The sequence below is a fragment of the Mustela nivalis genome, assembly GCF_964662115.1.
Source record: "Mustela nivalis genome assembly, chromosome: 1".
NCBI lineage: Eukaryota > Metazoa > Chordata > Mammalia > Carnivora > Mustelidae > Mustela > Mustela nivalis.
The window spans coordinates 153,606,651-153,629,325 of NC_139020.1; the positions used below are offsets into that span (position 1 = coordinate 153,606,651).

Below are 22,675 nucleotides of genomic sequence, written 5' to 3' on the forward strand. Positions count from 1 at the left end.
TTAATCTACTTTACCATGAAAGACCAAAAAGCATTATTTTCTCATATTCAATGTTTTTCAGTTATACATACACAGGGGTATTAATATCTAAGACATGTTACTTCTAAACATAAAAACTCCTAAAACTAAAGTCTTTAAAGTTCGTACATACAGCACCCTCGGCTTTCTTTAAAGAAACCACAGTGACAAGTTACGGGAATCAAGCATTACAATTTCTCTTAAGCACTATCATCAAATTAAAAGCTAAAACACTTAACCAATTCTAACTTAAGGTACTGAATTTGAGAAGCAGCTGGCAAAGCAGCTTTATTATTCTTCTGAAATCAAAAGTGGGGAAAAGTATATATCTTAATTAGAAAAAAATCACAAGCAGTTGGAATATAGACACAAAAAACACAAAAGGACAAAAAAGGAGAGGAATTCACATTATTTTTAAATACCAGGAGGACACAAAACTTAGATAATATGCTTCATGCCAAAAATGGAAAAACAAGGACAACTAACTTCACATGTAATCTGATATTTTCAAAGGGTTATCTGTGTCTACATTTAGCATTCACAAACTCAATCTGCCAGGCTACATTGAATTCAATCATTCTCAAGAATGAAGAAAAGTTAACACAAATCTACAAATAGAAAAGTAGTCGTTTCTTTTCCTCTATTAAATGGTTTTTTTTTTTTTTTTAAGTTATTTACAGGGTGAGAGATTTAAGTGGGGCAGGTCCATGGGGAGAGGGAGGAGAACCAAGTGGGGATGAGTGGGGACAGGGAACGTGCTGAGCAACAGGAATGTGGATGAGTGTGGTGTAGGAGACATCTCCCAGGGATCCCAGGGATCCCTAAGAGCTGGCCTTCCTAAAAGCACTCCCCTGTCATCAACATTAAGGTAACATAAGAAACCTTTGAGGGGCACCTGGGTGGCTCAGTGGGTTAAAACCTCTGCCTTCGGCTCAGGTCATGATCCCAGCCTGCTTCCTCCTCTCTCTCTGCCTGCCTCTCCGTTTACTTGTAATCTGTCTGTCAAATAAATAAATAAAATCTTTTAAAAAAAAAGAAACCTTTGATAATCACACCATGCCAGTGGACAGGATCCCTTCCCAGAATACTTAAAAAACACTAGGAAAAACCTCAAAAGCCACATTTAAAGTGAGTTATCTTGTTACTCACAAGGTAACAGGAACAAAAGTACAATAAATGCTTTCAAAGATTTCTTGGTGGACACCACTGCTTCACATTCCTCAGGATGCTGCCAACACTGAGGCACTCAGGGTTCCTCCACCAGCACAACCTGCCCACCTCGGGTTTTTCATAGAAGCTGTCTGTCTTGACTAGTGCTTTTCCTTTAGCCACCTCAGAAACAGATCTACCTCAGAGAAAATCAAATGTCTTATTCCCTAAGAATCCTGCCCCAGCAGACAGCATTCACTATATTCCAAAGAATAATGGTACTCATAATTTTTTCCTTTTGCCCATTTCCTAAGATATCTTTAGCAAAGAATGTGCTTAGGAATAAAAATTAATTACAAAAGCTTTTGCTAATACAAGGGGAAATGTTTATAAAGTTGGTAGAATTAATTTTTTAAGCCTGACTTTATGTTTCATGTGTGTGAAATTTTATGGTACAGCTAAGATGAAGAGTCAAGGAAACCGTGGCATTGTAACTCCCTTCTCTCCCAACACACACCCCACAGTCCCATTCAATGCATTTTGTTCAAAATTAAGTATTTCCACAGTTCACGCACATACCTCAATGAGCTCATCTCTCTGTCGAAGGCCTTCTTTAAGTTCATCCATCTTATGCTGCAGCACACTACACATATGTTTCTGCCTTTCTAACTCCTGTTAATAAACAAATGATACAGCTTATACAGCTAAAAGCACACAACAAACTGGCACGTCTACAAAGCACTAATACCGAGGGGCTAAGACTGACCTCCAGAAACACACTTGGACTTCCCATGCATAGTAACTTAGAAAAATTCTGTTTCTATGGAAAGGTTCAGAAAATTAATATTTTTCATCTCCTAGGAGTATATCTAGAAAACCCAGACTAATTAATGACAGAATTACTGAGAACAATGAGAAGACTTAATAAAGTAACATGTTATAAAATTAATATATAAAATCCAATAATCTTCATAAATATAAATAAAATATAGAGAAAATACAATAAACACAATATCAAAAAATAAAAATTTAAAAATAAATGTATAAACTTATAAGAAATACCCAAAATCAATATGAGGAAAATCATATAAAATATTCCTGAGGGACAGGGAAGTAGGACTAAATAGAAAGGCATATTATCTTGGATAAGAAGACTTAGTATCATAAAAATGCCAGTTCTCCCCCAAATTAATCTATACATTTAATGCTGTCCAAATAAAAATACCACTAAGCCTTTTTTTCTCATCAGAACTTGAAAAATTGATTATAAAGTTTATTTAGAAGAAAAAACAGCCAGGAAAAAAAAAAATACTGGTAGAGAAGAAAGCTAGCCTTACTAAACATAAGGCCTATATAATTAAAACAATGTTTGTAAGGGCTTATAAATACAGATGAGGGACGCCTGGGTGGCTCAGTTGGTTAAGCGGCTGCCTTCGGCTCAGGTCATGATCCCAGCGTCCTGGGATCGAGTCCCACATCCGGCTCCTTGCTCGGCAGGGAGCCTGCTTCTCCCTCTGCCTCTAGCCTGCCACTCTGTCTGCCTGTGCATGCGCTCTGTATCTCTCTCTCTCTAACAAATAAATAAAAATCTTAAAAAAAAAAAAAAATTTATTTTAAATAAATAAATAAATAAATACAGATGAAAGGAGCAGATGAGAAAATCCAGAAATACACCCAGTTACACACCAGTTACACATGCAAATATTTTAAGCAAAAACAAAGCAAAATGATCATCTCCAATCAATCAGAAAAAATAAGAGATTTATGTTAGTGAGGCTGGAATAACTGGATATCCAAATGGAAAAAGGAAATTGGAAGCACACCTCACAGTATACACCAGGACGAATTTCAAATGGATTGGCAGTGTATGGAAAGAAGGGAGAAAAAAAGAGAAAAGGAAAGAAGGGTACAGTTACTAGAGAAAAAAATGATAACCCAAGAGTAGGAAAAATTGTTACTAAAAAAATGACCTAAAAATCCACCAGCAAGGAAGGGAAAGGGGTAATAAGTTAGACTATATAGAAACTTTGGAATGGCAAAAGGCACTCTAAGCAAAGTAAAAACACAAATGATAAGCTACAAGAAAATTAACTGCAACTTGTATCAGAAAAAAAAAGGTTACTGTCTCTCTATATAGAGCCTCTAAAATCAAAAAGAAAAAAATAAAACTATATAGAAAAATAGTCTAAAGAAATGAACAGTTCACAGAAAAAGAAACAGAAATCACTCTAAATATAAAAAGATGATCATAGGGGCACCTGGGTGGGCTCAGGGTTAAGCCTCGGCTCGGGTCATGATCTCAGGGTCCTGGGATTGAGCCCCGCATCAGCTCTCTGCTCAGCAGGGAGTCTGCTTCCTCTCCTCTCTCTTTCCCTACCTCTCTGCCTACCTGTGATCTCTCTGTCAGATAAATAAATAAAATCTTAAAAAAAAAAAAAAAGATGATCATATTAAAAGAACAATAAATTAAAACTGTAGGTCTCACTTAAACACAAGTCGAAGTCCAAAAACTTGACAACGTATTCAGGAAAATATCAGAAGGAAATAGGCCCTCTCGTACATTTTAGTAGGAATCCAAAATGGTATAACTACTACAAAGGGGAATCACAGTATCCAGCAGAATGACCATGCCTTTTGACCCAATGAACCCAGTTTGATGACTCGCCTAGCTCTCCAGGCAAAAATGCAAAAAGACTTATGAGGTACATCATTTTTGCAGGACTATTTTTAACAGCAAAAGACTGTAAACAATTCTGATGCCTATTAATCGGGAGCTGGTGGAACAAACTACAGCACATGCACACCACGGGATCCCGATGTAGTAATGCCAAAGAACGAAGAAGACCCACAGTCACAAGGTGATAAAGAGCAAGGTGTGGACTAGTATTTATTGTGTGCTACTATCTTCTAAGAAAGGGGGGATTTTGTATATATATATTTGTATATATATTTTTTCAAATAGCAAAATATATCTATCTTAAGTTAAAAAATGGAAGGCTAAAGCATTTAATTAAAAAATCCCTTCAAGAAACAGGGATGAACAGAGATGGAAGATTGACTTCTTTGACATATTTTCTTTGTTCATTTGACTTCAGATATATGTAAGTATCTTATTCATTATAAAACACAATTAAATTCAAAAAGCAATTCCCGATGGGAAGCAACCAAGTGTCCACAGACAAATGATCAGATATACAAAATGTGGTACATACATACACTGGAATATTATTCAGGAAGGAAATTCTGATGCACACTACAACACAATATGGATAAACCTTGAAAGCATTATATGAAGTGCAATAAGACAGTCACAAAAAGTCAAAAACTATATAATTTCACTTCTATGAGATCCCTAGAGTAGCCAAACTCAGAGAGAGAGAAAGTAGAATGATGTTTGCCAAGAGTTGGGTGGGAGGGCAGGAATTGTTATTTAATGAGTACAGAGTTCTGCAAGATGAGAAAGTTCCCATTGCACAACAATGTGAATATATTTGATACCACTGAACTGTGTGAGCTGTAACACCTTAAAACGGGTAAGATGGTAAACTGTTATACTTTTTATCATAATTAAAAGCAAAAAATAATCTAAAGATAAACATTTTTAAAGTGGGGCGCCTGCGTGGCTCAATTGGTTAAGCAACTGCCTTCGGCTCAGGTCATGATCCCAGAGTCCTGGGTTCAAGCCGTGCATTGGGCCCCCTGCTTAATGGGGATCCTGCTTCTCCCTCTCCCTCTGCTGCTCTACCTGCTTTTTGTCTCTCATTCTTTGTCAAATAAATAAATAAGATCTTTTTTAAAATAAATAAACAAAAAAAATTTAAAGCAATTCCTAAGTATCGAAAATAAAATGCACTGAGTCTAATTATATATCCAGTTAGCAGCACAAGTACACAGAAACTATTTTGAGTAACTTTTAAAAACAATGGTTGGACTATACATAGTATAGCAGCAAAATAACCAACCAGAACAAAACAAAAAACTTTTAACTATTTTCAGTAATTATATCATTTGTGGCAACATTGGTATTGCTATTCTGAGCACTGTGGGATAGAGCAAAGAGAACAGAATATAACATAATTACTATCATCCCCAGTGACTTTGAGAACTAGCAGTGGGAAAACGGAGATATACATATGTAAAACAGCATAAGGAAAAATGCCAGAGTCCTGAACGTGAACTAGAACTCCCAGAATAAACCCATAATACATTTTGACTTTAAAAACAAAAAAGTACCCCACATAAATATTTCCCTGATACACCCACTAAGAAGGCCTTTATAAACAGTGATGATCTCGGTGGCAAGAGCTCTCCAGCACCCATACCACCCCACTAAAAGAACCAAGGCTCCTTGGACAAACAGCTCCAGGTTTGGAGCAGGAAAGGTACCAGATGAGCCTGGAACAATTTCTTGTGCTAGACAGAATTTATCCAAAAACAAACAAACAAACAAACAAACAAACATGTCAAAATTACTTGGAAATCAACCTGAACACATTCATATTACTTAAAGGTTGAACAATCTGAAAATCAAAAGACTAAAAGCTAGGGGTGCCTGGGTGGCTCAGTCATTAAGCATCTACCTTCAGCTCAGGTCACGATCTCAGGGTCCTGGGATAGAGCTCCATATGGGGCTCCTTGCTCAGCAGGTAGCCTGCTTCTCCCTCTCCCACTCTCCCTGCTTATGTTCCCTCTCTCACTATATTTCTCTCTGTCAGATAAATAAAATCTTTTAAAAAATAAAATAAAATAAAAATTTTAAAAAATAAAAGCTAACATGAATTCAAATCATCAAATGCTGGTATTCTTGACTTCATAATGATATTTTTAAAAAATTTTTTAAGTTGTATCTGCTAAGGAACCTGTGGCTGGAATATATAAACTCTTGCAACCAATAATAATTTTAAAAATCTAATTTTAAAATAGGCAAAAAAGAGAGCCACCTGGATGGTTCAGTCAGTTAAGTGTCTGCCTTCAGCTCAGAGCATGATCTCAGGTCCTGGGATGGAGTCCCATATCAGGCTCCCTGCTCAGTAGGGAGTCTGCTTCTCCCTTTCCCTCTGTTCCTCCTCCTGCTAGCGCGCTCTCTCTCACTCTCTTTCTCTCAAAAAAATAATAAAATAAAATGAAATCTTTTAAAAATAGTAATAAAAAATAAAATAGGCAAAAGATTTGAATAGCCATTTCTCTAAGGGAGATATATGAAGCATATGAAGATATACCCATAATTATTAGTATTCAGGAAAATGCAAACCAAAACCACAGCTGCTAGGAAGGCTGTAAAAAGAAAAAAAGTCAGACAATAGTGTTGGTGAGGGTGTGGTGAAATCAGAACTCACATACACTGCTGGTGGGAACATGAAATGGTGCAGCCACTGTGGAAAATGGCCTGGCATTCCTCTAATGGTTCAATATAGTGCTGCCATATGATCCAGCAACTAACTCCCTTCCCAGGTACACACTTAACAGAAAGGACAACATACCTCCACACAAAGATATATACACCAATGTTTACAGACGCATTATTCATCACAGCATGTGCATCAGCACACAAATGAAAAACAAAATGTGGTATACCCACTGAATGGGAGAGTATTGGGCCATAAAAAGTAATGAGGTAGCGACCCACACTACAATACAGATGAACATCCAAAATAGTTAAGCTAAATAAAAGAAGCCAGTCTAAAAAGCCAACCTCCTATTCTGTGACTCCACCAACTGTAAGTTTAGAATGGGGAAATTACTACAGAGAAAGAAAGCAGATGAGTTACTGAGGGCTGAGGGGGCAGGAGACAGAGCAATGACAGCTAAAGGATACAGGGCCTCTTTCTGACACAACCACAGTACTCTAGAAATAACTGGGATGGCTGCACATAATATGAATATATAAAAGCCCCTGAATTGTACTTTTAAATGGATGACGTAGATGGTACGTAAATTTTATCTCCAATCCATTTTAAAATAACTCAAGAAATAAAAAACAGTAATGATAAAATTAGTATATCCCATTTTCCAACCGCTGATCAACTAACAAATCAAAGCATCTAGCAACAGCACTGTAAAAAGAGTGAGCCTCACATCAAGGCATCCTGCCAGATGATAACCCATAACCCGTGAAGCAGACTTGCCAAAAATGCTGCACCTTTGTTTGGTTAAGCCTTTAAACCTCATTACCTGTTTACAGAAAAGACAGAGGAAAAGGGAACACAATAAACAGCAGGGATGTTTATTGTGGGATGAAACAGCAAAATCTCTAAGGCTGTTGGAAACTGTTAAGACAAGCAATCCAGTGTCTTTGACACACAAATTGCAAGGGAGGGGGAAAAAAAAGAGAGAGAGAGAGAGAGATGAAGGGAAAGCTATAAACTTGTTATGAGTGCTGAGCCCACACTGACATACCATTATTACCCAAAGTCCACAGTTTACATTAAGGCTCACTCTTGGGATTATATATTCTATGGGTTTTGACAAAAATAATGTATTCACTCATAGAGTATCATTCAGAAGACGATCACTGCCCTAAAAACCCTCTATATTCTGTCTATTCATCCTTTCTTCCCTGAAGCCCTTGACAAACACTTCCACTTTTTAAATCTGACCAAAACAGACTGGAATGAACACTTTCAGTCCTCAAGGAAAAAAATCCCCATTTATTAACACCAATCCCTTTAAGGTTGTATTAACAGCTTTTCTCCCTTCAGATTACTGATGTTTCTAACAACACACCAATGTACTTCCTAAATTGTTTTCTGGGCTTTTTATTTTTGCAACGTAGTCACAATTCATTTTTTTGGCAGTACTACCCTTTTGTCCTCTACTCAGACTGACATTAACACTTTAAAAAGTCCAAATCCAATAAGAGAACCCAATTTGTTTTCTGCAGTTGTCAAAGGGCAAATCTGAACCTTGCACAGTGCCTTTTATTTTCCATCTGCACATTTTAACAATGTAACTTACAAACCTCTAAAGAAAACATCTGTTGACTTCTGACCTATGTCTCCATCCTGCTGTTTTTAAATAACTGGTTAAAAACTTCTCTCCCATCATTTAGAAAACAGACTATCTTGAAAAATTATAGAAAAGAAAAAAGTGAACCATCTCACTGAAAGTCTTCAGAGCTTTGTAGCATTCCAGCCAGTTAAAACAGGAAGAAATAAATAATTCACTGTAATTATCCCAATTAAGAGATAGCAAATAAAGATAAAACTTGAGTTGTATTCTATCTTCAGAAAATGAAGGAGGCCATAAGATTTTCCTTAAGAGAATTAAGTAGACTTTATAAAAATTTAAAAAGGAAAATATTTTAAGACCTGAAAGCTCATGTTTGTCAACTTCCATGGATCAATCCATTTCAACTGAAGCTTCAGTTCTAGGTATGATGCACTCTTCCATCAAGCCCAGCATCCCCACAATGGCAGGTTCTAATTTTCTGGCCCAGAGAAAAGGATGATACAACATACACAATTACCTTTGATTTTTCTTCATTTTCTCTATAAAATTCTGCCATCTGTTCCTCCTGTTCTTCAATAACATCTTTGAGGGTGTCTACCTGGTAGATCAAATTGTTCTTCTCATTGTCTAACTGTGCGTTGGAAACCATGGCTTTCTTGTATTTTTCTTCCACTTCGGACAAAGACTCCTAAATGAAAGTCACAGCCATCAGCCTGATATCTAAAATATGTTCATCGTTTATATGCAGTATAACAAGAAATATAGCACTGGCACAAACACATGAAGATGCATTTTTGCAAAATGCAAGCGGCTTGGGGAACACCTGGTTTAGTAACATGCACATGAAACAGAGGATGATAATAAGCCAATTATGCCAGGATAAAAACTTTATATGCTCTCTCCTATCCAAGAAGACAAAATCAAGCAGCAGTGCAGCCTCTGAAAGAAGAAAAGGTATGCAGACCACATATATTTGTGAAGAGTCATTAAATGAAAAAGCATCAGTGTTTTCAGAAATGTTACTCTTGTTTTTAACAACAAGCTGTTTGGTATTTAGAATGCAATGATAGAACAAAATACAACCTCTCTTCACACAAGTAAACTTTATTCTCGTTTGAATTTTGCTACTTTCCAGACATCTGTTTTCAATACTTTCTTGTTCTGTATAATAATGCTAATGTAAAAGCATAAGCATTTTTTCTAACAATTATTCAAATTCTGGTCATTCTTACATAAGCAAACAATATAAAAATGATTTAAAAAGAACAATAACAAAACGCCTGAACTTTTATCTAATTCAAACTTTTCTGCTTAAAACAGCTTACAAGCCTATTTTTTTAACAAGCCTATTTTTTAATAACTATCTAATTTGGTTTGATTACTACTATCTAATTTGGTAGATTATTACTACCTACTAACAGTTTTTAAGGCTAAAAAGAAAAAACATTTTGGAGCACCTGGGTGGCTCAGTTGGTGAATATCTGCCTTCGGCTCAGGTCGTGATCCCAGGGTCTTGCGATCCCACATCGGGGTCCCTGCTCAGTGGAGAGCCTGCTTCTCCCTCTCCTTCTTCCCCTACCTCCTGCTTGTGCTCTCTCTCACTCTTGCTCTCTCTCACTCTAACTCAAATAAATAAAATCTTAAAAGAAAAAGCATTTCACATTAAAAAAACTCATTACTTTTAGAAATAAATTTTAAAAATACTAATGTTTATATCAACATGGACGTGACTGGGGGAGATTATGCTGAGTGAAGTAAGTCAAGCAGAGAGAGTCAATTATCGTATGGTTTTGCTTATTTGTGGAGCGTAAGGAATAACACGGAGAACATGGGGAGATAGGAGAAGTGAGTTAGGTGAAATCAGAGAGGGAGGTGAACCATGAGAGACTGTGGACTCTGAGAAACAAACTGAGGGTTTTGGAGTGGGGGCTGGAGCCTGGTGAGCCTGGTGGTGGATATTATGGAGGGCACGTATTGCACAGAACACTGTGTGTGGTGAGTAAACAATGAATCTGAGAACACTGAAAAAATAAACTTAAAAAATACTAATGTAAATGTTCAACAAACCAAGATCAAAGATATAGAAATGACAGTCCAAAACCCTTACATTTGCGATCAACTGACTCTTGACAAGGGTACCCAAACAACTCAATGGGAAAGGAATAGTTTTTCAATAAATGGTGTTGGGACAGCAGAATATCCACATGCAAAAGAATAAAGTTGACTCCTACATCACACTGTACACAAAAATAACCTCAAAATGGATCAGAGACCTAAATGCAGGAGCTAAAATTCTAAAATTCTTCAAAGAAAACATAGCGCTAAATCTTCATGAGCCTGCAGAAGACAGGAGTAGGTTTCCTAGATACAGTACCAAAACTACTATCAATGGAAGACTTCATCAAAATTAAAAACTTTTGTGCCACAAACAGTACCATCAAGAAAGCATTACAAAAAAAAAAAAAAAAAAGACAACCCACACAATGGTAGAGAATATTTATAAATTTTATATCTGATTAGGGACTTGTACCCAAAATATATAAAGAACAAGAATTCAATTTAAAAATGGGTGAGGATCTGAAGAGAAATTTCTCCAAACAGGATATGCAAATGACCACTACGTGCACGAAGATGGGCACAACATTGTTAATAATTAAGAAATGCACATCAGAACCACAATGAGAGGGGTGCCTGGGTGGCTCAGTGGGTTGGGCCTCTGCCTTCAGCTTGGGTTGTGATCTCAGGGTCCTAGGATCAAGTCCCACATCAGGCTCTCTGCTCAAAGGGCAGCCTGCTTCCCTCTCTCTCTGCCTGCCTCTCTGCCTACTTGTGATCTCTGTCAAATAAATAAAATCTTTAAAAAAAAAATAAAAACCAAAACGAGATGCCTTGTCAGACTTACTATGATGGCAATGATTAAAAAAAAAAAAAAGCAGAAACAATATTAACAAGTGTTGGTGAGGATGTGGAAAAACTAGAAGCCTCATACATTGATGGGGAGGATGCAAAATACTGCAGCTGCTTTGGAAAACAGTTTGACAATTCCTCAAAATGTTAAATATATTGTTACCCTATGACCCAGTGATTGTCCTCCTAGGTATCTATCTAGGAGAAATGAAAAGGTATGTCCATACAAAAATGTGTACACAAATGTTCACAGCAACATTCTTCATAACAGCCAAAAACTGGAAACAGCCTAAAAGTCCATCAACTGCCATATAAGCAAAATGCTTATATGTGTGGTAAATCCACACATTGCAATAGTATCCAGTTGTGACAGAGAGATAGAGAGACAGAAAGGAAGGAAGGAAGGAAGGAAGGAAGGTTGGTTGGTTGTTACAACGTGGATGAATCTTGGAAACATTATACCAACTGAAGTGAATCACAAAAGACTACATATTATATGATTCCATTTATATGAAATGTCCAGAATAGACAAATCCACAGAGACAGAAAATAGATTAGTGGTTACCCAGGGCTGGGTGTGGAAGAGGAAGAGAAAGAGTGAGGAATGACTGCTAATTAGGACAGGGTTTCTTTCTAGGGTAATGAAAGCATTCTAAAACAGGGTTGCGGTGATGATTGTACAACACTGTAACTATGCGAAAAACCACTTGAATGGTGTACACTTTAAATGAGTAAATTCTACATGTGAAGTGTCTCTCCATAAGGATACACACATAGTAAGAATGCTTCATAAACGAGGGCTGTATTAATAGGCAACATTTATATCATGACTGGGAACAAATATAACCCAAATAAAAAATAGAAGCAAAGTCATTGTATAATGGTTTAAATATAGTGGGATCCTAATATAATAGAGAATTTAGAATGATTCTGATCCCCTGAGAGGGGGTAGTAGCATTAAAAAAAAAAAGTCTTCCTGACAGCTCAGTCCCACAGAAGAGGAGACATAACTACATGAACATCAGAATCTTAGATAGTTTCACAATAGATGCAAAAACACAATATTTAACAATAAATTTGATGTAGCAGTTATGGCACATACCTTCTTTGAACAACAGACCATGGAAGATGGTTTTAAATTTAAGTCAAGATAGTTTTAATTATTTCAATCTAGCTTACATAGTGGTATCTATTAGGAATTAGTTTTACTTAAATGTGTCTAAGGCAGTGATTTTGCAACATAGACTCTATAAACTAGCAGCAACAGCATTAGGGTAAATGTGCAAATTTTCAGCCACATCCCAGAACCACTGAATGAGAAAACCCTGGAGTAGGGTCTGGCACCCTGTGATTTAACAAAACCCCGGTGGTTCCGCATGAAGGCTAAAATGAGGAAAAGCACCCCAAAGACTGCCTCATTTAATCAAGAACAATGTCATAAGCCATGACCCATTATCCTTTTTTAATAGGATACATTTACACCATTGCGCTTGATCACCAATCAGACCATTTTTTAAGCAATTTTTCTTCCACTTAAAAGTCATTTCAAGGGGCGCCTGAGTGGCTCAGTGGGTTAAAGCCTCTGCCTTCAGCTCAGGTCATGATCCCACGGTCCTAGGATCGAGCCCCATGTTGGGCTCTCTGCTCCGCAGGGAGCCTGCTTCCTCCTCTCTCTCTCTCTCTGCCTCTCTACCTACTTGTGATTTCTCTCTGTCAAATAAATAAAATCTTAAAAAAAAAAAAAAAAGTCATTTCAAGGATAAATATAACCTGAAGTCAAACTCAATTATATGGTGACCAGGAATTATGAAAAGGTGGGGGGTTGGGGGAAAAACGGAGGTGTGGGTAGGATGGATGAAACAGACAAGGAGATTAAGAGTACACATATCATGATGAGCACTGGATAATGTAGAAAATTCTTCTATCATGTTGTATGCCTAAAACTGATACAGCACTATATGTTATAGTTCAATAAAATAAATAAACATAACAATAAATAAAATGCGTCTCTTCTAAATGAAAAAAATAAAGCAGGATACACCACTGTATATCACAATGTAATTTTTCCTTTACTCTGGATATGCCTAAAACTTGCACTGAACATGGATATATTTAATGTATTTCCTAAAGTTTTCCTTAGCATGGTATCATTTATGTGAGGAACATTAGGTCTTGCCTTTTTTCTTAAAAAAGAGGGATCTTGTATCTGTTTGGTCTCAAATAAATTTAATCTGTTCTTCTGTATCTTTCAAAGAATGTAATAAATAGTTGATCTAAAATAAAAGGAAAAATGTTTTAAATAAAATAAAAAGCAAGTAAGAATGCCTCTGAATCACTTGCCTGCTTTCCTGATACCTATTTTCAGTATGAGTGTATTTACTTAATATATAGGATTTGTTCCCTTGATCCAAGATATTTCCAAATGTCTTGAAGTTTAGAGACATTAAAACTAACTGAGCACATCTGCATACTACCTCTGTAATTCTTCTATGTTTACTGATAGCCTTACACTGCTGTATCAGCAGCATCCACACTACCTTCACAGGCACTCTCCATAGGACTTCCTACCCTTTTTGGTCCTGAGTCTTAACCCTAAGTTCCTTATGGACAATAATCATACACATAAAGCTTCTGACTGCTAATTGGACTACTTCACATCATGCCAGGGAAGCTGATGAAAGCCTTGCCCATTAGGCCTATGCTTCGTCCTTTGGGCATATCCTGAATCACCTTCCTGAATGCCTTACTTATGTGATTTTAGAGGCCTGATGTGTATTTTTCTATTTCAGATAGGGACATGAACGTGTTCAGGAAAACTTAGTTTCCTCATATTAGGTTTGAACTTCATAATAAAACAGGGGGAAGAGCATGGATAACCCAGGACAACCAAACTGTCTGCCTCACTTGGACACTTAAATATTGAAAACTGGGTAGCCTTCCTTGCTTGGAAAAGTTAGGCCCATTTAAATTTACCCCCAAATTCTTTAAAGCACTAAATCTGTTTAATTCTTTTTGACCTATAGTTTAAAAAGGGAAAAGAAGAAGAAACAAAACAAAAACACAGGCCTCCTACCTCAGGGTCCTTCCTCCAAAAGGAGTATTTATAATAATACACTTGTAGATGTTTTCTTCCTTCTGTTTTTAATACTGACTGAATTTGGTGACAGAAATAGGCAATACTCTCTCATTTAGCATGGAAGAATTTTAAGGTCTAATTTTCAATTTTTAAAAAATGTGTGGTATACACAACACACACACACACACACACACACACACACACACACATATTCAGAGTTTAAGAGTTTGCCCAATTGGATTTTGTATGGCTAAGATATAAGGGACATGCAAGAATTTTACAAGGTTTAAAAACTCAAAGATATAGTAAATATCTTTTACTGAATATTCCAAAAACCATACTAAACATTTAGACATAAGCAGAGACTGAAAGTTCACCTTTCCTATGCATTGCAGGTTAAGCACATGCTTGAAAGACAAACACTGTTAGTAAAGCTCTGTGCACTGAGGTTAACAGGACTTGTGAAACCAACATTACCCAACCCTTCTACGTACAGATATAGCATGCTTGGGCTGCAGAATGGGCCCTGATACCTTTAGTTCTTTAAGCCCTTGCATGTATCTCCCTTCTACATCCTGTATCTGGTCCTTAAGGTCATAGATATCCTGCAGGACATAGGAATGAACCATTGCATAAAACCACGCACAAACATATCTCAAGTCTCAAAGATCCAGATGAAAATGTGAACTACTTTTGCATATTCCAGACTAAAAGCAGAGAAATCAAAGTACACAAGCATAACCGTCACTCCAAACCATGGAAGAGGGCAAACAGGTCAGGGTATGTGGGGCTGGAGAAGGTCGGGAGTAATCAGCTAAAGTGTTCAATATTTTCTTGGCATTAACATGTTTTGAAACAGCTTTAGCAAAGGGGGTATATATGGAAAAAAGATGTATAAATTATAATATTTATAACATGTAATATTAAAAATGTTATAAATCATTCAAATCATTTTTAACATAATGCTTCACCTAGAACTAGTAAAATGCAGTAAATTAATTATAAGCAGGAAATTTTAAAGTTTTTAAAACTGTAATAAATGGATATGACCAAAGTTGCCTTTTAATGACGTGCTTACCAACCACAAATAATTTGGGAGAAAATAAAGGGAAGAAAGTTCAACACCAACATTTTAAACATTATGTCAAATGAGAGAGTCTATGCTGAGGATGCCATTTAAATGATGAGAAAAGAGCACCTGCTCCAAATGTTACCATAATCCTTAAAAATAAAACAGGTCAAATTTTAAATGGAAAATACAGTTTTCCTGACTCTGCTACATACAATCTACTCAGATACTTGATTTAAGGAGAAAATAACTTCTGTGGTTATTTTCCCTAAGTACCATTCTGCAATAGAGATAGGACCAATTCTCCAAGGACAGTGACCCTCTTCATTCCCTCCTTAGTAGGTTTGTCTGTCTTCTGCTCATTGATTCATTCAACACACATCAAAGGGCTACAAGGAGCTGAGTGTGAGGATACAACTCTCACTTTCTTTAAGCAAGTCAAGTCATTCTCTTAAAGAAGCAATAAAAGGAAACAGCAAGCATAAGCTAAGCTGTGAGGCTGAAGAGCCTTGTCCTCCTGTGTTCTGTTCCACTGAAGGCAAGAGTTTATTTTACTCAACTCTGCACCCCCAGCACCTATGCCTGGTACTTAGTAAGAGCTTGGTAAATAGTGATACTTGCAAAGTCATGCCATGTCAGCCAGATGCAGCTCTCCTTCCTCCTGACTGCCACTGCTACAATCCTCGCCACCCTCTAACCACTGGCCTGCTTTTATACGCTGCCCACCTCAAGCCGGACTCCTGCTCCAACCCACCGACAATCTGACTCAGTACCCCAGTCCCCACCTCCTCCCCATTGCATCAGCACCAGGGAACCTCCACATTTGGCCCTCCTCCATCTGCACCCTAGGCATGCCTCAGGCACTCTGCTCCTCAGTCACCCTCTCCTTCCTTTGCCTTCTTGTCTTCTCTCTACTGGCTCAAGTCAAGCAATGAAAATAATATTCAAGCCCATCTTTGAAAGAAAACACAACCTCTTAGCCTCCTATCTCTCTCTGCTATTGACCAATCAATTCCAGTATTCTCTTCAGAGCAAGTTTCCTACATCTTCTTCCATGACAGTTTTGACTTCACTATTCAGCCACAGGGTACTGCTCCCCTCACCTCCAGTGCTTCCTCCAATCTGGGGTCACTCTTTACGAATGCAAATCAGATACTCTCAACTCCCCTTTTTAATATCCCACAGTTGCCAGAGGAAAACCAAATGCATTCTAGGCTCCCATACATGAGGCTTTGTGGACTGAGCCACGACTACCTTCTGGTCTGCCCCTCACCCACCCCTCCTCCTCACTTCTTATCCTACCCTTGGGCAACTATACTATACCAGAAGGTTCTCTGAAGTTCTGAGAAAGGCTTTGCCCTTCAACTATGCCTGGTTCATTTGTATTCTTCCTTCATACCTTAGCTCAGAGTGTGTCTCCTCTGAAAAGCCTTTGTTATCTTTTTTCCTAGTCCAAAATAGCTGACCCATCTCTGAACTGCCTTAATAGCCCTATTCTGGCTATGACCTAGTATCACACAACTTGGTTTTCCTGGTTTCTATCAGTTTGTCTTCCCTATGAAACAGTGAACTCCTAAAGTTCACAGTGTGTTTCACAGCCTGAATCTCTGGGGCCAAGGGCTCAGTAAATGTTGAGTGAATGAATGAATGAATGAATGAATGCAATTTTTATTACTATACTTCCCCCCTTGCTCAAAAATAGCAGGTTCAGCGGGGCGCCTGGGTGGCTCAGTGGGTTAAGCCACTGCCTTCGGCTCAGGTCATGATCTCAGGGTCCTGGGATCGAGTCCCACATCGGGCTCTCTGCTCAGCAGGGGGCCTGCTTCCCTTCCTCTCTCTCTCTGATCTCTTCCCTTCCTCTCTCCTACTGTGATCTCTCTCTGTCAAATAAATAAATAAATAAATAATCTTTAAAAAAAAAAAAAAGAAAGGAAAAATAGCAGGTTCAGCAAACAGACATTCAAATACATTTTGAAAGTCCTCACTTTTAAAATAAAAAGGTTAATAAGACGGGGACTCAACCCAGGGGACTCAACTCCAGTATTTCTCTTATCCCAAATATCACTACACCGATCATGGAAAATTGAGAGATAACTATATTCAAGCAGCCAAATAATACCATAATGGCTCAAAAGACTAACAATTTCTAGAGTCTGATTCCTTGCATATCCATATTTTCCATTTAAAATATGGCCAACTATTTCTGAGAGAATCACTTTACAGAGGTTAACAAGTTTTTTGGCACCTGTAAATTAGCAGAACTCATTCCAGTATCATCAAATGTTCAGGAAACAGAACAGAAAAATGAATTAACTAATCTCCTTCCTTTCAGACCTGAGTCACATTCTTGAACTGTCTTTAACAATTTTTTTTAAAGAACTCATAGTCCTTTTCTTTTTACTATGTCACATTAAATGTTAAATAGTTCCAGTATACTATACCACAAAGAAGCCAAAAAACAGTTTTGAAAAAGCAAACCGAAGACTGCAGTTTACCCGCAATTCACTTAATGAGGTGTCTGGATCTACTAAGCTGCTGGTGTCTCCACTCCCTCGTCTGGATGAGTTTCCACTTAGAGGGGTTGTTGCTGAGGCAGAATTCCGAGATGAAGGCTGGAGAAAGAGGAAGGGGACACATCTAAGTCTTCTTTCTTTCCAAATACGTTTGCCATAGAAACTAAAAATGGGCTTGGGGTGGGATATGGATGAGAATGTGCAGACAGTGTAGACTGCTGCGGGAAGAAGGTATCCAGAGAAGGGCCCAGGCATACTACGCATAACTTTGTTCACTTCAACACTTTACTGGAATCTAGAATTCATAATAACAAAGGAAATAGTTTGTGTGCAAGTTGTTTTCTAAGTTTATCTTTGCTATATTGTAAACAACACTGGGGGGGTGAGCACATCAGATTAATTTAAAACAGTTCAGGACTTATAACTGGTATGCTGATTAGCAGTCCTACTGAGTTCCTGAAGCTGCTCTTTTAGAATCTTTTCCTTTTCTAATACTTGGATAGAGCTGGAAACAAAATTGGCAGCTCGAGCAAATTGTATATCACTATGAATTTAGACTGCTAGTCCCACAGTTAGTTTAAATGCAAGATTATACTATTGGATTAATAAATGACACAGACCTACGCTGTCCGATACAGCAGCCATTAGCCATGTGAGGCTACTTAGCATCTGACATATGGCTAGTGCAAATTGAGATTTTATTTTTAATTGTAAAATACATAACCAGATTTCAAAGGCTTTGCATGGAAAAAAATAATGTAAAATATCTCATTAATACTTTTACACATAGATTACATTGACATATTTGGGTTAAATAAAATATACTATTTAAATAAATTTTACCTACTTCTTTTAACTGTTTTTTCTTTCTAAAAATACTCTAGAAGTTAGAGACTTTAGCCCAAAACAACTCTTAGAAAAAGGTTATTTTACCTCAAAAAAAAAAAAAATTAAGCATGGGGGGGGGGGGAACCTTCAGAGTTTGTCACCACCATTCCTAAAGACACTTCATTTTCAGTGTTTAATGGCTTCTCAGGATCGAATTCTAGGGAATGAAAATCAAAAGAGCAGCCAAAAGCTTAAGAAGTGACATTCAAGGAAATAAAATGCAGTGTCTTTTCTCTTCCCAGTGCTTCACATGATTCAACCTCAGAGGAATTTGGGGGGTCAAGGACAGGAAATAGATGAAGAAAGGAAGAGTAGCTCCACCAGTTCAAATGTAGTAAAATAAGGAAAAAGCAATAGAAATTAAGTTTAATTGACCTTGAGAATCTAATTCCCTTAGGAATTTATGTACTCACCCTTGTGTAATTTTCAGCATACTGTTTGTCAGATTTTTCATCCAACTAGAAAAGAACAGAGATAAAAATCAGTAAAGATGCTTAGCATGCTGGGGGTTTTTGAGGGAAAAAAGAATTGACCTCATTTGAGTTCTCCAAGTTCAACTGATGTTTGGAACCTAAAAGTAAACATATTGAAACTGAAATAAAAGTTGAGACACATAAGACAAAATGTCAAGAACTTTAATTCTTATCCTAAGGATGACATGCGGTAAGCAAGCTGTCCTTATGCAGAAGTTTAGAATTTGCAGATTTTCTTTTCATGGTATTTGAAACATGTTAAAGAAAAACATGTAAACTTGAGCTTTGGCAATGCAAATATTAACACCAAAAAAAAAAACCCTGTACACATCAAAAGGAAAAGACTGATAAAACCAAAAGCCAAAAACTTTATTATCTAAACATTATTAGGACACAGGACACATAGATTAAGATGAGTACACTTGGCCGAAAAAGTTCAAATTTGATTAAAGCAAGTTAAATATATCATCAAAAAAGATTTCCCCCATAGCTCATAAGGATTCAGTTCTTTGGCTTTTGTTGTTGTTGTTGTTTTACTTTTTTAAGCAATACATTCACAGGTGTCAAAAAAACAAACAAACAAACAAAAAACAGCACAAAAGGGTATGTGAAGTATAAACCTCTCTACCTAATATACCACACCCAAACCTTCCAATTCTTCATCCAAGGGCAACCAGCCCCCAAGTCTTTAACAAACGCTAAAGTTATGTCTCAAATATATTCTATATCTTCTTTTTCTCCAAGTTTCAGAGATTAAAGAAACTACCTCATTTTTCTTCTTGGCATTTATTACTCCCTAATCCCATGATATCTATTCACTTATTTATCATTTGATCTCTTTCTCTTTATTATATGCTCTATGTCTCTATGATCATTTCTGCATTCCTAACATCAAAAATAGCACCTAGCATACAGAAGGATTCACAATTTGCTGCGCAAATGAGTAAATGAATCATACCCCATCTGTATTTACAGACTTACTTCATTTACTTTAACAACAGCATATTGTCCTATTGTCTGGGCATGTCTGGGAACACCATAAGGGAGTTATCCTATCTTCTGCAGATAGGATTAGTGTTTCTTTCATAAAGAGAGGTACCTTAGAGGTCTAATTCCAAACCCTGACCTTACAGCTGAGGAAAGAGAAATTCAAGAGGTGAAAGATTTTCCTCAAAGTTGAACGACTACTAAATGTCAGGGATGAGTCCAGATCTCGGATTTGTGAATCTTTAACCCTGCGTTCATATAATTTACCTGTATATACAGCCCCAATTACCATTAGGGGAAAAAGTCACAGAGAGATTTAACTAAATGAAAATATATCGAGACTCCAACTCCTACATCAACCCTCCCAGCCCAGTCTAGAAAAAAGATTCAAAAACTTTCCTCAGTTAATTATTAATATACAAAATGTTTTTATTTCCGGCTCTATTCAGATCACTTCATTCTAATTTCCTCATATTTGAAAGTTTTTCTGTTCTTTTTCACTGCCCACATTTATCATGTTCATTTTTTCCTCTCAGTATTTATATAAAAGGTGTTTACTTTATTCAGTAATATAAATACTATCTTAGACTTTGATCTTTTTGCTTCTTTTTATTGTAATACTCTTAAAAAAGAATTGATTTTAATTAACTTTGATTTTTTTAAAAATCACATATAAAATGTTTTTGGAAACAAACCATAACAGTAGTTTTTAATACTGGCAATTATTGTCGCAAAAAGGAATAAACTTCCATCACATTTGTACTAGTAACACGATGCCTGATACTTAAGAGGGTTATTCTTTAGAATCAAAGAAATACTGTAACTGAATAAAACAGCCATATATTCCTCAGAGTACATCCCACCCCTCTTCTACTAATGAGTTAAACAGAAAAGCAACATTCAGAAACACTCTTCTAGGTCTATCTGAAATCCTGGCTCCCAAAAGGACCCCCCAAATCCACCTATTTTTCTTAACAGTCATCTTGAAATGATCTTACATTTCAGAAGCTGCATCACTGAACTAGTCCATCGCAATGTTGACTCTATTGCTTTCACTGTCTTCTGACAGATCCCAACTGTCGCAACCCAAACTGATCATGCGCCAAACCTCAGGAATTGTTAAGGCAGCAAAAAATGCCAAGAGCAGCCATGCCGCAGTCCAGTCATTTGGGCTGCAGTGACTTGGCCAGAGACTCCAGTTCTCACTTCTCAGATTGTGTTATACTATGTGCTGCCTTCCATTTAGACAAAAAGCTACTTGAAACCTGCTGTTCTAAAAGCCCCAGTGCTCTCTCTAGCAGCCCAGAGCTCTGTACAATGGCTCTGCAATGACACACTAGTGTTTATAATGATGACCCAGAGTCTGCCAGATCCTGAAAAGGCTTTTCAATGGAATAACATTTAATCATGCTTAATATATTAAGGTATAAAATAGGGAAGGTTGGTTTTCAGCTATAGGATGAGCAAGAGGATCTAATGCAAAACATGACTACAGCTGATAAAAAAAAACTGTATAAATAACAGTGGAAAATATGAATATGTACTAATATATAAAACATTTCTAAGATTAGTAAGTGAGAAAGCAGAAAACAAAGGCTGCATATACAATATGGTCACAATCCTATAAAACATGCAAATTAAGCTGAGATAGAAACAATACTAAAAGTAAATCAAGTAAAAAAAAAAACCCCAAAACAAAAAAACACTAAGAAAAGCTTCCCCTCCTCTGTCCCCAACAAATATGGCCCTTGGGACTTAGTCATTAATGTTAATTATAGCATACTATTCTCAAAAAGTTTCAAGTAAATATCATGTCATTGTACCCTTAAATAATTAAATAGGTAATTTTCCAATCCAGAAAAGGGCTTCTTTGATAGCTGGAACTTGGAAGTCAGCTAACAAGCTTGCAGTATTTCATATTAGTATTAACGTGAAAAGAAGAGGAAGAGAATCTGGGTGGCTCAGCTGGTTAAGTGCTGGACTCTTAATTCCAGCTCATGTCATGATCTCAGGGTCCTGAGATAGAGCCCCATATCCAGCTTCCTGCTTAGTAGGGAGTCTGCTGGAGATGCTATCTCCTTCTCCCCGCCCCCATCCTCCCTGCTGGCAGACACTCCTGCCTCTTGATTTTGGCTCAGGGATCATGAGATCAAGCCCCAGGTCAGGCTCTACACTGGAAGAGTGTGGAGCCTAAGCGTGGAGCTGGCTTTAATTCTCTTTACCTCCTCCCCTCCCCTTGTGTGCACCCACTCTCTCTCTCAAAAGGAAAACAAGATTTTTTTTTGAAAGAGTTGTTTAGCAATAAAGACCTGTATCTTGTTCTCATTACACTTTTTTTCTTAAAAGGAGATTTGAGGGCACCTGGGTGGCTCAGTTGGTTAAGCATCTGCCTTCTGCTCAGGTCATCATCCCAGAGTCCTGGGACTGAGTTCCACATCTGGCTTCCTACTCAGAGGGGAGTCTGCTTCTCCCTCTCTCTCGACCCCTCCCCCCTGTTCATGGTGTGTGTGTGTGTGTGTGTGTGTGTGTATCTCTCTATCTCTCGCTCTCTCAAATAAATAAAATCTTTAAAAAATTAAAAAAGAATATCAGAGACCTGATATAATTGAGCTATGCATATCTGATGTATATAACTTATAGCATGCAG

At 37.2% G+C, this 22,675-nt stretch overlaps 1 protein-coding gene and 1 long non-coding RNA gene across 19 annotated transcripts in view; one reads left to right on the top strand and one right to left on the bottom strand.

Moving 5' to 3' along the window:
* LRRFIP2 (LRR binding FLII interacting protein 2) overlaps positions 1 to 22,675 on the bottom strand; it is a 106,891-nt gene that overhangs the window by 17,848 nt on the left and 66,368 nt on the right. For 7 of the 18 annotated variants that reach the window (XM_082745561.1, XM_082745573.1, XM_082745571.1 and 4 more), the window contains 5 exons: positions 18,982 to 19,026; positions 17,663 to 17,779; positions 14,632 to 14,703; positions 8,633 to 8,803; positions 1,747 to 1,839 (listed from right to left, as the gene is read on the bottom strand). In XM_082745561.1, coding sequence (XP_082601687.1) covers positions 1,747 to 1,839; positions 8,633 to 8,803; positions 14,632 to 14,703; positions 17,663 to 17,779; positions 18,982 to 19,026 — 498 coding nt within the window. Of the gene's footprint in view, positions 1 to 1,746; positions 1,840 to 8,632; positions 8,804 to 14,592; positions 14,704 to 17,662; positions 17,780 to 18,981; positions 19,027 to 22,675 lie in introns of all 18 variants that reach the window. The other 11 variants (XM_082745565.1, XM_082745572.1, XM_082745574.1 and 8 more) reach the window with 2 other exon arrangements.
* Positions 14,721 to 17,709, top strand: LOC309872205. Its single transcript, XR_014315729.1, has 2 exons — positions 14,721 to 16,872; positions 17,111 to 17,709. It is a non-coding gene; the product is annotated as an uncharacterized lncRNA (long non-coding RNA).